Source organism: Ostrinia furnacalis, unplaced genomic scaffold (assembly GCF_004193835.3).
Source record: "Ostrinia furnacalis isolate ACB-3 unplaced genomic scaffold, ASM419383v2 OfSCF7487, whole genome shotgun sequence".
Taxonomy (NCBI): Eukaryota; Metazoa; Arthropoda; class Insecta; order Lepidoptera; family Crambidae; genus Ostrinia; species Ostrinia furnacalis.
The window spans coordinates 136,009-149,517 of NW_021137726.1; the positions used below are offsets into that span (position 1 = coordinate 136,009).

General features: G+C 38.1%; 1 protein-coding gene across 1 annotated transcript; it reads right to left on the reverse strand.

Moving 5' to 3' along the window:
• Nucleotides 1–5,927: 5,927 nt before the first annotated feature.
• On the reverse strand, nt 5,928–12,639 carry LOC114364912 (uncharacterized). Its single transcript, XM_028321271.1, has 3 exons — nt 12,511–12,639; nt 6,610–6,802; nt 5,928–6,208 (listed from the first exon to the last, which is right to left on the reverse strand). Exons 1-3 carry the CDS (start codon nt 12,637–12,639, stop codon nt 5,928–5,930), a joined length of 603 nt encoding a protein of 200 aa, XP_028177072.1.
• Nucleotides 12,640–13,509: the final 870 nt, after the last annotated feature.

Consider the following 13,509-nt stretch of genomic DNA (forward strand, 5'->3'; position numbering starts at 1 on the left):
GCAACGGAGCGAGAGAATTCTAAATTCAAATCAGTTCGTGAGTGGCGTGCGAAGCGGACGGACGTGCCGGTTGGTCGTTCGTTCGTTACAACTCCGTTCCAAATGCTAAATATATTGTCGAAGACGAAAACGTTACTGGTTTGAATAATTTGTTTTGTGAGGGAATTTTAAATAGTTTTTCTTTTACATCTGAAGATTTATCTTATTTTAAATTGTAAATACTCAAAAACCTGCTTGTGCTGCAATCACATCTGATGTCAAGTGAGATGCAGTCTAGGATGGTACATGCATACCTGCCTTGTGAGTGCCTATTCACTCTTGCCTTACTTATATATGTCACCGTAATATTGTGAATTCCGTCAGATTATAATCTGACGTAGTTGGATTACAATCTAACCTAACCTAACCCACTGTTAGTTTACAATCTCACGCGTTATATTGTAAACTGACGGAGCTTACAATTTCGCGTTGACATATAGATAAAGTTTAGAGGATGGCTTATTAAGCAATACTTTATGGCATCTTATGTTGCTATTTTGCAACTAAAATGTCGACTGTACCTACCTACTTAAAAGTAAACATTCTGTACGTACTTACAAAGAGCCTCTAAGAAAGAAATTATTGAATCGTATACCCAGTAAATAGCCTACAAATCCGTATAGTATTTATTCAATGCAGCTCACCGTTATAATACTCAGGTAAATACCACCCGTCTGTGTCTCAATTAGGGTTGCCAGCCATCCGGGAAATCCGGGATTCACCCGGAGTAGGGTGCTTTGTTCCTTGTCCTGTGAATTATTTTGCATGTCTTTGATGACTCTAGATCTTTCCCCAGGATAGAGATGGTAAACGTGAGCGTATTTTTTTTGCTGGAAAGAATCAAAATCATCATAGTCCAGTNCTTCCAATACTGCCTTAAACTCACAATATTTCGATAATTTCTTAAGTTCCGAAATGTATTGTAAAATAGTTTCTCCCCCTGCTTGTCGTTTTTGACGAAAATGGTAACGTTCTGCCATAAAAGACGGTTTTGGGTGCAGGTGATCTGCCATCATCTTAACCACCACACCATATTCTTTAGCACTAGGTTTATCCGGGCTCGACAAATTGCTTAGAAGTTCGTAGGCTTCGTCCCCCATCGCCGCGATCAAAGTGGGTAGCCATAACTCTTCTTTTACGCCGTTAACTTTGAAGTACATTTCTGCTCGTTCCACGTACATAGTCCAATTTCCCGATCTCACATTGAACTCAGTCAATTTACCGATAGACATTTTACGATAGACACGATACGATTGCAGACCGCCACAATTTTTCTGCACGCGAAAAAACAAATCCTCGTTAGCCAGTGAGGTGTATCAAGGAAACACGGGTTTAGCGTTAGACAGTATATTGACAACTGGGCGGTCGTGCCGCGATCGGGCGGCGCGTCGCCTGCGCATACATAGATATAAGTACATACGTAGGTATAGATCCACCGCTATAGACTATAGACATTACAGATAGTATTAGAAATGCCCAAATAAATGTATCTTGTCTAACTATTGGGAAAAATTAATTGGCTAAAGCCTGGTCCGTGAGCACGTAGAATTTTGTCCAATGACCCCAAGCTACCCATCCTTATCGCTCGCGCGTAATAATGTTGCTTTCGCGCTCGCACACTCACTGCGTCCGCGCATCGCACAGTCGCGACAGCAATATAATTACGCGAGAGCGATAAGGATGGGTAGCTTGGGGTCATTGGACAAAATTCTACGTGCTCACGGACCAGGCTTTAACAAGGATGAAATTGTACACTTTTTGTTGCATCTTTACAGCAGATGTACAGGACTCCTAGGTGGTAGGGCGGGTTATATTTGGGACGTGTATAAACCTGGAATATACCTGACGCCCGTATTCACAAACATTACTATGAGGTCTCACAGTGCGCGTGGACGCACAGGGTGACACACGAACCAATCACAGAGCTCTACTCAACACTCTGCGCTCGATTTGCTGCTTCACCTAAGCAAGCATCGTTTGTGAATACAGGCGTAAGTACCTATTTATTATAATAAGCTTAATCGACTTTGACTTGCTCCTTGTATTACGCGAAAACATAACATAATTAATAGGTATGTCAAGGTAAAATGCCTATGCATAATTTTATTATAAAAAAATAGCGAACATTTTGTTTACCTAGCGTGTAAAAACACGTAATTCCCATATCTTTCACATTAGAATTTGCACCATGACAATCAAATAAACACATTTCAATTAACAATGATTAGTAAAAAATCCTAATCATACATCAATGTAAGTATAAGAGTAGGCGCACACCGTTGATTTTTAGTTGGCCGATAGTTGTGCCCGATTTTAAATTGTATGAAGAATCGGCCAAATCTGATCGGCGTAGTGTGCGCACTCCCATACATGCCAATATTGCCCATACTGATCAACTGCCCGACTAACTATCGGCCGACGAAAAATCAACGGCGTGCGCCTACTCTTAATGTCTGTGCCTGATAATAAATTATCGACAAAAAGATAGGACTCAGATAAGCGTTTGGCAATTATTATGTAGGTAATTAATCCTACTAATCCTATAAATGCGAAAGTTTGTATAGATGTCTGGATGTTTGTTATTCTTTCAAGCAAAAATTTCTGAACGGATTTTGTTGAAACTTTACAGTATTATTGTTTATAACCCAGATTAACATTATATGCTATAATTTATGACGATCTGTCTGTGATAAACTAAATTTCACGCGGGTGAAGCCGCGGGCAAAAGCTAGTGTTTAATAAGTCTATAAACAATATAATTATTTTAATCAGTACTATTTAGACTGTATTCTTAAAATATTCTTTTTTCTTTGAATAGTTATGCTACATAATATCTTCAGAGTGTACTTTTGGGGAGCATTTAGGCCTATAAAATTATGTAGGTTTTCAAATTTTACATTGGGACCTTAAGATTTATATTAATCGCTAATTACTTTTTTATCTTAAGACTTTATAATCATGTATCTTCCTACGTCAATCCAAAAAATACACGCACTGCGTGTATACACGTCGTAATTGTTATTTAAATACAAATATTTTGTTTAAATTAAATTGGAACTACTCTGAGAGAGACGGTGACAGATTGAACTCCTGTATCCTCAGATCATAGAAAGAGAATAGATATGAAGTCGCGCGTAACTACAACGAGAACCAGTGTCCCCACATTTCCCCCACCACAGCTCCCACACACACATTCAACTGTGTAAAAACAAAGCGACTGAGAGTCTACGACAACATATGCAACCGGCTTAAAAGTGCTGTGATTGGCCAGAAGGCGTGCCTTATGGCCAATCAATGGCCGCGTGACGTGACGCACACTTTGAAAAAAGCAGTTAGAGAGAAGAAAGATAAAATGGAGTCGATAAGATATCGATACTTTAAATCCTGGGGGCAAGGCTCGAAATTGGTTTAAAAAATGCTTGTATGTTTTTTTTATTTATAAGCAAAATACCAATGGATTTGCAATACTTACATGTGGTAAATGACTTCATTGTTCCTGTAGTTCTTCGTTTCACTTATGTTATTGCACGTTACGACGCATTATCCAACAATATCGGAGAACATTTCCTCAGTACGACTGAATCGCGACTAACCTGGCGTCGCGGGCGATGTTCGTTTCTGGGCATATCGCGGAGACACGCGCCACGCCCCCGTTTCACATTGAGGTAAAGAACAAAGCACTGTGAGACAATTATGTTATGACGTCATGAGCTTTTAAGCTCGCTTTCCTAATGCAGGTGACAGGACTTTTTCTATTGCTCGCAATATTAATATTTACTTCACAGCGACAAGTAATAAGAAAAATGAGATCTTTAAAATATATAAGCACCTCTTACTTTAACTTTAGCAAACGCCAAAAATCAGTCAAACTCCATACAAAAAACACCGGTTATCGCTATAGTTACGGTTAAAGTTAGGTGGTGCAACTCAGCCTTAACTTGCGCTTGATAACGCTTCTGAAGATGCGATTGATGATGACTTGGTTAATTTTTTTTAATCACAGAAAGATTGACATCAAATAATGATATTGTATGTAGTCATTAAAGATACAATCGTTGTAAAAGATCACAGAAAGAAAGCGCATCATAATGACTTTGTACGTAGACAATAAAGATACAATCGTTGTAAAAGATTATTTCCTACACACTTGCAGTCACGTCTGTAGATTACTAATACGTGGTTAAGGTATTATTCATAGATATTCATTGATAAAATGAGGTAAACGAGCAATATTGTATATTGGTACCTGATTTATAACTTGAATTCAATAGGACCTTATTGTGAATCAATTTTCAATGGAATAATGTAAGGACACAACTAAAAGCCTTATAAAGTACGCAATGCATTTGTATTCGGTTAAAATATAGCTGTATTATGAATTGCTACCAGTTTGAAATAGAAATTCGTATGTATAACAGTATTTATTTTGATATTCTAAACCTATTCAACTTTCAACCTCAATGGCTCAACCCATAATAAAAGAAACTAAATTAGAATTTTATTAAATAACATTATCTTATCAATCGTAATCACGTCACTAGTAATCAAGTAATCACAACCAATTGTTAAGGAAATACAAAGTAATTTCAGAGATTAGATTTGTTAAGCTTAGTGGTTTGGTTTCAAGAAACGGTCTCAGGTTGGAATCCCGCTTTGATACAAAACAGTTCTGTCAGTTCTGTCGCGAATCCTTTAATAAAATGGATTAGTGGTGGTTTTGTATTTAAGCACCTTTCGTATTTTCTTTTCACTATTCACTTTTATAATTCCAAACACTGCACTCCTTTTCGTTGCACTTTTATACTTCATTTATTTTAACTTTTTTTCTAAACACATTCACTATTTTACACATACAAACTCACTATTTTAAACGACTTGTAGCGAGTTATCCCTAGTCACCATCACCTTTGGCGGATTATGAAGATTCAGGGCATAGCCAGCACATAGATAATCGTTGGTTGGCAAACACAATCACCCTCGGTGGCTTATGATGATTTGAGACTACAGAAACAGTGTGACCACTGACCAATGCAAGTCTAACCAGCCGAAATTAACTAGTCTCTGTTGAACGTAGTCATCTGAAAGTCTTCAAGACTCGTACTAATGCCCCTCCTTTAAAGCTTGTTGCTTAATGCCTTCAGCAACTGCTGTAGGTATCAATCTGCACTTCAGTCTGCAGTAATATTCGCGATTGTCATTTGATCTTCCCTTCTTATCAGTTCTCAAGTAAATGGCCACTCCTCCAGGCCACATTATCAGTGGCATGTGTGCAACAGACATCTGTCGCCAAGCTATCTCCTCCCAGGAGATAAGATCCAAGATGATAGGAGATATCCTCCCAGAAGACAAGACGCAAGATGGTATCACCTTCCAACTTCACAAGACTTCGATTTTAAGTAGCACAAAGAAGCAGGTCACACACGAACTGATCCATTTGCAACCACAACCCACTTCTAACGCGCGATCTTTTATCTTTCAGATAATTCTCTCACGTCCGCGATAATTAGTTAAAAGTGGATTAATTTTTATAGATTAGAACGGTATTAGCACGCGCCCATAGAAACTGTCAATTTTCCTAATTAATAAAGCCGAATTACATTGATATCGAGTTGTATATGTACATAATATACTGCCAGTGATTCGAGTAAACGTAATCTTTTAGGTGTTAAACCTATCGGCCTATAAAGTTTTGCTTAACAAAATCAGAACAAACACAATTCAATAAAAGGTAAAACAGAATTTCCACCTCTCCTTCCCACTCCTTTAACTCCTGTGTAGCCAAGATCTAAATAACAAATGAAACGTAGCAACTAATAAGGAGCTGATTGTTATCAATAAAACACGTTAAGAAAATGATAACTGATTTATTACAAACACCTTCCCTAATCCTAAATACGTGACATACACTTGATGAACACATTAGCTAAGATGAACGCAGTGTAGAACACTACGAAGGCTGTTAACACATAAACAACTACAGAAGCAGCCCAGCTCTTGAATTCGCTGGTGAGGAACCCAAGGCACAGACTGATTGAGGACATGAAGAAGGTGGGCATGCCAACGCCCATGTGAACAATTTTGAAGAATGGACTGAAACGATTCTGCCTTGACAGGAAATTGAAGGGCCCAAAGATCACACTGAGTCCTGCTAAAGCTAGCGTTATTAGCCCTGAAACAAAAAAGTTATGAAAGATAACCTAATCAATGAAAATGGTGTACCTGTGATGATTATAATAATATGGGGCTGGTTATAGTAAAATAACATTTATTTAAACTAAAACATATCATAGACCGATTTAACTGAATGTCAGGACTAGGGACCAATCTCATGGTAAAAGTCTAGCATTTGAAAGTGTGTAGGACTACATAGTTTCAATTTTGTAAATGTATCTTCATCGTACCATGGAAAGAGTCAATAATATATTAAATTAATATAAATATATTAAAAGACCCAATTGTAAACGCTTAATATGCAATAAAAAAAATTGAATTTGAATTTGAAAAAAAATTTGCAACAAATGATGAGGAATAAGGCAAATAACCAAACACATTATAAGATTAAAATCATACCCGTTATTCCGTGCGGCTGACCTTTGACGTAACCCCTCGAAATAAGAACAAGCGCAGTACCAGCCACGGCGCAGGTCAAGCCGCACACTTGCAGGAAGATGTGCGCGCACCTCCGATGGCGCGGCTTCAGCGGCAGCGACCAGCCGTTGGCGTAGTTCATGCTGAGGATCGCTTCGGCGGTGAAGAAGTGGTACTGCAAGGTTTGAATGAAATGAAAAATGAAAATGTTTTATCAAATCTAAATAAAATAATGTGCGTGTCACTGAAACGGTATCCACTCAGGATCATGCCGAGGTATCGCACGCGAGGTACACCACGACCCTGGTCTTCCGTGGATACCTCGAAGAGCAAGAAGCACTGCTTTGACACGGCAATAATACTCCCATTGCCATACCACAATCTGGTTGAATCACAGATACCTACTCGTAATTAAAATGTGTATTTTGATGACTTTTATATCCTCAAATATCAATGGTTCTATCATTATTCCAAGCATTTATTGTTACTTAAGTTGATGAGAAAAGCCCTCCTTTGAAAAGGTACAGAAGTCACTTTAAATATTTCGATAAGATCTTCCCACTGTAAATGTTTAGTTTTGTATACCAAATAGTTATTACTGGTTAATTGTCGTACAAATTCGTAAACCGATATGAATATCCTATCAGAACGTGAAAACAAATACGCTTTAGGAAAACACCGTTCATAAACTTAGATAAGGCACCACAATACACGAGTTCAATTACATTTGCCTATTCGCCAATAAACCTTTGTCCCTAACAAGGGTTCTTAACCCTTTTAAAATCTATGGCCTACGTGCTTTTTAGTTTTTGGTCTAAATTATCTTAGTTATTAGGCCAAAAGTTGTAGATACAGAATATAGAGAAAGTTTGTCTCCATTCTCGGATTAAGACGTACAAATATATCATCACCATCGTCACCAAAGATATTTGAAATGCTGATCCACTGTACCTCAACACGTTTTGAGCTTTTTCAGAGTAGGTAATGTCAGCAGTATACTTTGACTTCCCTTCATGTGCTCATATTACGTGAACATCTTATTCAAATCTTATGTTCGATTTTCTCCTAAATAATATTTCGGCCATCCATTTTGATCCCGTTTACAAATCTAATCCCAATCGCAAAGACGCTTGTTTAAGGTTGTACAGTTAACAATGTTGCCACTGCTAATAATCATATTCCTTCTGCAGAGATCTAGATAAGCATGGGCCAATAACTCTGGCTGCTCTTACCGAGTTATCTGAACACCTGTTTATGTATCTGCTTACAAGCACTTCGCGCACAACAAAAGTAGGTTCAGAAATTTCACGATGCGATATGGTTTAAATATCGGCCTTGCCAAATGACGTCCACTGCTGGACAAAGNCGCTAATTCTCTGTATGTTCCTTATAGAAACAAAAAATACTCGACGGATTTTAACGAAACTTGGTACAATTATTCTTCATACACCTAGGCAGGTTATAGTTTACTTAGGAATTCCCACGGGAACAGGAATTAGCGGGAAAATCCTTTTGTATGAAAAATTTAAACGCTTAACGGAAGTTAGACGCTTGAAATTTGGCATGTAGGTACCTTAGTAAACTTAAAGCTTATTTACAACAAGTGATTACCGAAATTCCCACGGGAATTAGTGGGAAAATCCTTTTGTATGAAAAACCTAAACCGCTTAAGTTGACCTGAAGTGATGCAGTGACCGCGCGCTCTCCGCCCTCTATCTCGAAAACGGTTCACCGTATAAAAAAAATTTTTAAACAAAATTTGTAGAGAATTTAGTATTCTACAATATAATAATACAAATATGTCATATTGTATTATAATATCATATTGTATTATTATATATACAATAATACAATATNTATTATAATATCATATTGTATTATTATATATACAATAATACAATATGATAATAAATACAAATAGCAAAAAACCCATAGGAAATGAGATATTTCCAAAAAAAGCGCAAAAAACCGATTTTTGTGACCTTTGACCTTAAAATTTAATAGTTGCTTACACCCTACCATATGTAGGTTTTGAGACAACTTTTAGGGTGTCAATATACAAGTATTTACAGACTTACAGCTGGGTATCTCTAATTCCGAGATTCTTACCTAATTTAAGCTTAAATGACTGGACTATCATCATCTTTTCAGCTAAAGGACATCCACTGCTGAAAATGGGTCTCCCCAATGATTTTCAGATTGGCCGGTTGGTAGTGGACTGCATCCAGTGCTTTCCTACCTTTATGAGATCGTCTGTCCACCTTGAGTATTCAAAGTATTTTTGCCAAAAAAGTGTTTTTTTTTTTGTCTCGGAATTTTCCCCAAAACTGGCTACCCCAGTCTCACCTCAGTCTCAAAGGAGTCTCGTCTCGAATACGTAATTTAATTACGCAACAAACTTGTCAGCGTAGTTATTGTTGGCAACACTCGAGCCGATGACAGGTTGATAGTTTGTGAGTGCTAATAATCTGTGGTTTCAAGTTAGCTATGACAATTTGATTGTTTGTGATTGGAATGGTTAAAATTAGTTTAATTATTGGGATTAGAAATATTTCTTTGAAATGCTATGATACTCGTATTAACCCGTGTTTTATGCTGAGTTGCACCATCTTACTTCAATTTTGACAAACGTCAAAAATCTGTCAAACTCCATACAAAAAGCACCGGATAATATTAATGTACGGTTAAAATAAGGTGGTGGAACTCAGCCCTAAAGAAGAAAATCTGAGATAAAATTTTGATTTTTCAATGTATACTCGTAGAAGTTATTTTAAAGTTTTCGTGCTTACCTATTGCGTATTTAATAAATCAATTAAATTATTATAAAACATGAACCCCCTTACTAATAAAACGTACACGCTCGTTGAATAGTGTTTTAAAGTGACGTTTTGTATGGAAATGTCATTTTAAAACAGTGTTCAACAACTGTGTAACTTTTTAGGGTTCCGTAGCCAAAATGGCAAAAACGGAACCCTTATAGTTTCGTCATGTCCGTCTGTCCGTCTGTCCGTCTGTCCGTCTGTCACAGCCGATTTACTCGGAAACTATAAGTACTACAGTGATGAAATTTGATGGGAATATGTGTTGTATGAACCGCTACAAAATTATGACACTAAATAGTAAAAAAAAGAATTGGGGGTGGGGCCCCCCATACATGTAACTGAGGGATGAAAATTTTTTTTTCGATGTACATACCCGTGTGGGGTATCAATGGAAAGGTCTTTTAAAATGATATAAAGTTTTCTAAAAAACATTTTTCTTAAAGTGAACGGTTTTTGAGATATCAGCTCTCAAAGTCGTAAAAAGTATGTCCCCCCCCCTCTATTTTTATAACTACGGGGTATAAAATTCTAAAAAAAATAGAGGTGATGCATGCTAATTAACTCTTTCAACGATTTTTGGTTTGATCAAAGTATCTCTTATAGTTTTTGAGATAGGTTGATTTAACTGTAATTTTGGTTAAGTTATTGTGCTTACACTGAAAACGATGGCTGAACCTTATAAGATAGATCAAAAAATATACTACAGTATTGTACACCTTTTAAAATCCGCGATGATATAAAATCTTTATAATGTAGGTACTTTTTACGAGAAATATTAGCTTATTCAAGCAATACGCCATTAATCCTTATCCAGTAATGTACCTTAAATACATTGTGCATTTGATAAAGTTTAATATTACAAATGTGATTGTTGAGTAATAATAGGTTAAACATATCCATCGAACCAATATTTTTAAAACGCGTTAATCCTATAGATTATTATTACATCGATTCAAGAAGATCGGTCGCTCGCTGCGCTGCAGCGCGTGAGTTGCGGGGCGTGGTCTCGCGCGGGAGCGGGGATAAGATAGCTAACCGCGTCGACCCGAACGGGCAGACACGTGAGGGCAGACGTCGTTGTCACTTGTGCGCGCTAAGAGAATTTCATCGTTCCCATTTACTTCTTTCGCAAGTCGAATTTGGCGTTGAGACTTTTTAATATTGAATTGTACCTATTATAAAAAATAAGTAAGTAGGTATACTGGTTTAATAGGTGCTATTAAACCGGTCACGTACTAATAAATCCCCCAATAATATAAATTCCTTTGTTTTTGGTGCAAATTTTAGTGTTTCGTAGCAGGTTTTTAAAATTTCTAAAGCTTATTGTATATCATCTAACAATGGATACTTTAGATAATACGTTTTCCTACATTCTGAATTATAATAACTATATCGAAGATGATGTGGTTCGCGCATTTCATGAAAAGTTACTTCGGTGCACATCATTTAGACCGCGTGAGCTAGAATTATTTCAACACCCTGAACTGATTGAACCTGTACCTAAAAATGAGACGCACCTTCAAGTAATTTATGACGGTGACGTGGGATTAGTGGGGCACTGGAGTTGTATTTATTACATTAATGGAATACTGCGTGTGTACGATAGTCTTGTTGGTGTTCTAGGAAAATCGCAAAAAATATATGTAAAAGCCTTGTTTCCGTATCTATCGGAGTCATGTATTCAGTTTCCAAGTGTTCAGCGACAACCGAATACTATTGATTGTGGTTTGTTTGCCATTGCTTTTGCCACCTCTTTAGCTCGGAATATTTATAAATACATATATAAAATTAATATTCATACATAAAAGTACAAGGCAAAATATCGGGAGAGTTTAGGCTCCATTCACCAGGTGTATAAATTGACATAATAAGTTTATTATATTTGCTGCTACGGAACCCTTTGTGCGCGAGCCCGACTCGCACTTGGCCGGTTTTTTATTAGTAAAGGGGGAAGTCTCCTGCAAATAATTTGCACGAAAGTTGAGGTTAAAACAGAACCCCTAGACCCCTGGGATCAATTCGCAGGCTCTGAATGACATTAACTATCACAACCTTGATAGATTCACCTTAATTTGTATCTTGTAAAATTGTTTTTTTTTTTTACTGCAGCAAATTAAATAACTGTGCCGGTGATTGAGGTTGTTAAACCTAAACATCCAGTACAAGTTATTGTGTGAAGTTCCTATAAAATTAATTACAATCGGAACTTGCGATGTACTAACACACGATACAGTTCTCTCAAACTTGTGAATGGGAGTCCAATTTGTAACTACGACGGATCCTCTGCCCGGTGGAACTTCTGTCACATGTCTCGCGAGTTCCGACGATTTGTATTGAACTACGTTCGGTGGGCTGTGAAGGACGTAGAGAGACTGGAAGCGACTTGACTCAGACCTGTAAAACAGAGTTCGTCTTCTGCCCGCCACAGGCTCTTCCCGCGACCTTCACCAGATTGTCAGTCCACCTAGTGGGAGGCCTGCTCTTCAGAACTTTTCTGCCCCAACGGCCATCGTCTCTACGAGCTATGTGCCTCACCCACTGGTCACTTTTTGGTTCTCCTGTGGATCTTCTCATTTCTGATTCGATTCAAAACAGAGTAAGATGTCATAAACAATGTCTTACAAGAGCTTGCCCATAGGAAGGCAGCTGCCCCTCCTCTGTCGCTGACTTGCTCCCTCCCATAGGCCAGAAGATGGATAGTGGGTTTTGCCCTTTTTTGCCCTGTCTCATCATCGTCATCATTCCAGACATAAGACGTCCACTGCTGAACATAGGCCTCCCCCAGTGATTTCTATAATAACTGATTGGTAGCGACCTGAATCCAGCGCCTTCCTGCTACCTTTATGAGGTCGTCGGTCCACCTTGTGGGTGGACGTCCTACGCTGCGCTTTCCAGTACATGGTCTCCACTTCATAACCTTGCTCCCCCATCTGTCAGTTCTGTGTACTATGTGCCCTGCCCAGAAGTTGCAGGCTAGTCATAGTCATTGACATAAAAATGATCAAATAGAGGTAATAGTTCAAGTCCAGCAGTGGACGTCATTTGGCTGAAACGAACGAACGAACTCCAAGCCACATCTAGTACATGGATATAGGGATGTCAGTGCATCCTCGAGCACGGTAGTCTCAGGGATGAGCTCGGCCAGAAGTTGCAGGCCGCTTGCACCCGCGGGCGATTGCTTCACCTGCATACGTGCCTCTGGTCTTGATTATTAACTGAGCCGTAATTTAATCGGATCTAAAACCGGTATATTAATTATACATATACAGTCAGCGTCAAACAGTTCGAGACACCTGAAATAGACAATGAGTTCGCAACAAGTCTTTTTTGCGATTGGATTGATGGTTGTGTTTTCAACCTTTTGGCCACTTTGGGTGTGACGAACGATTTGACGCTGACTGTGCGAGTTGGATCACACACTCTTTGATTACAGAACCCTGAAAACGAGCTTTTTATATGCGCCGAAAAAATAGCATTTTGAAAGATCTCTTAACACGTTGGATGCCATGCGTGTCACTAGGTTCACACTGGGGACAATATATTTTCTATTGCATCTACCTACAACCTTCTATTGTTACTCCTACTACCTATTATTCTTTGGTTTCTTTCAATTGAAATACGTTTATCTAAAGCGTGTCTCTTAACACGAGTATTAAACGTAATATAATAAACAATGCTCATATTCTACACACAGGTGGCTTTAAATTAAACATAATTTATGTTCTGGAAATACATTCAATGACAGTACATTAAAGCATGCTACAAATTGTGTACAAGGCCACAGTTGCACATGACATGACATCTTGCTGTTTACACATAATGCTTGATGTTTGCCTATACATACATAATGCCGGATCCACACTATAGCAGAACAAACATCATCAGTAATAATGACATCAATATTAACGGGACTATTCCCACCTCTCGTTCCCACCGCTGCAACTCCTGTATAGCCAGAATCTACAGCTTGACCGCCACTAAAAACCCAACCAGTGAAGGTCAAGTTTGTCCCGGGGTAAAGTTACCTGTCATTGGACCCGCAAAGACATTAATCAGAAGA

What these genes read in the sequence shown, in the direction of transcription:
- LOC114364912 (XM_028321271.1), bottom strand. Translation starts at nt 12,639, where the DNA reads ATGCAGGTGAAGCAATCGCCCGCGGGTGCAAGCGGCCTGCAACTTCTG. An exon ending in CTAGATGTGGCTTGGAGTTC is followed by an intron (nt 6,803 to 12,510) that starts GTTCGTTCGTTT and finishes CAAACCTTGCAG; the next exon opens with TACCACTTCTTCACCGCCGA. An exon ending in TCAGCCGCACGGAATAACGG is followed by an intron (nt 6,209 to 6,609) that starts GTATGATTTTAA and finishes TTTTTGTTTCAG; the next exon opens with GGCTAATAACGCTAGCTTTA.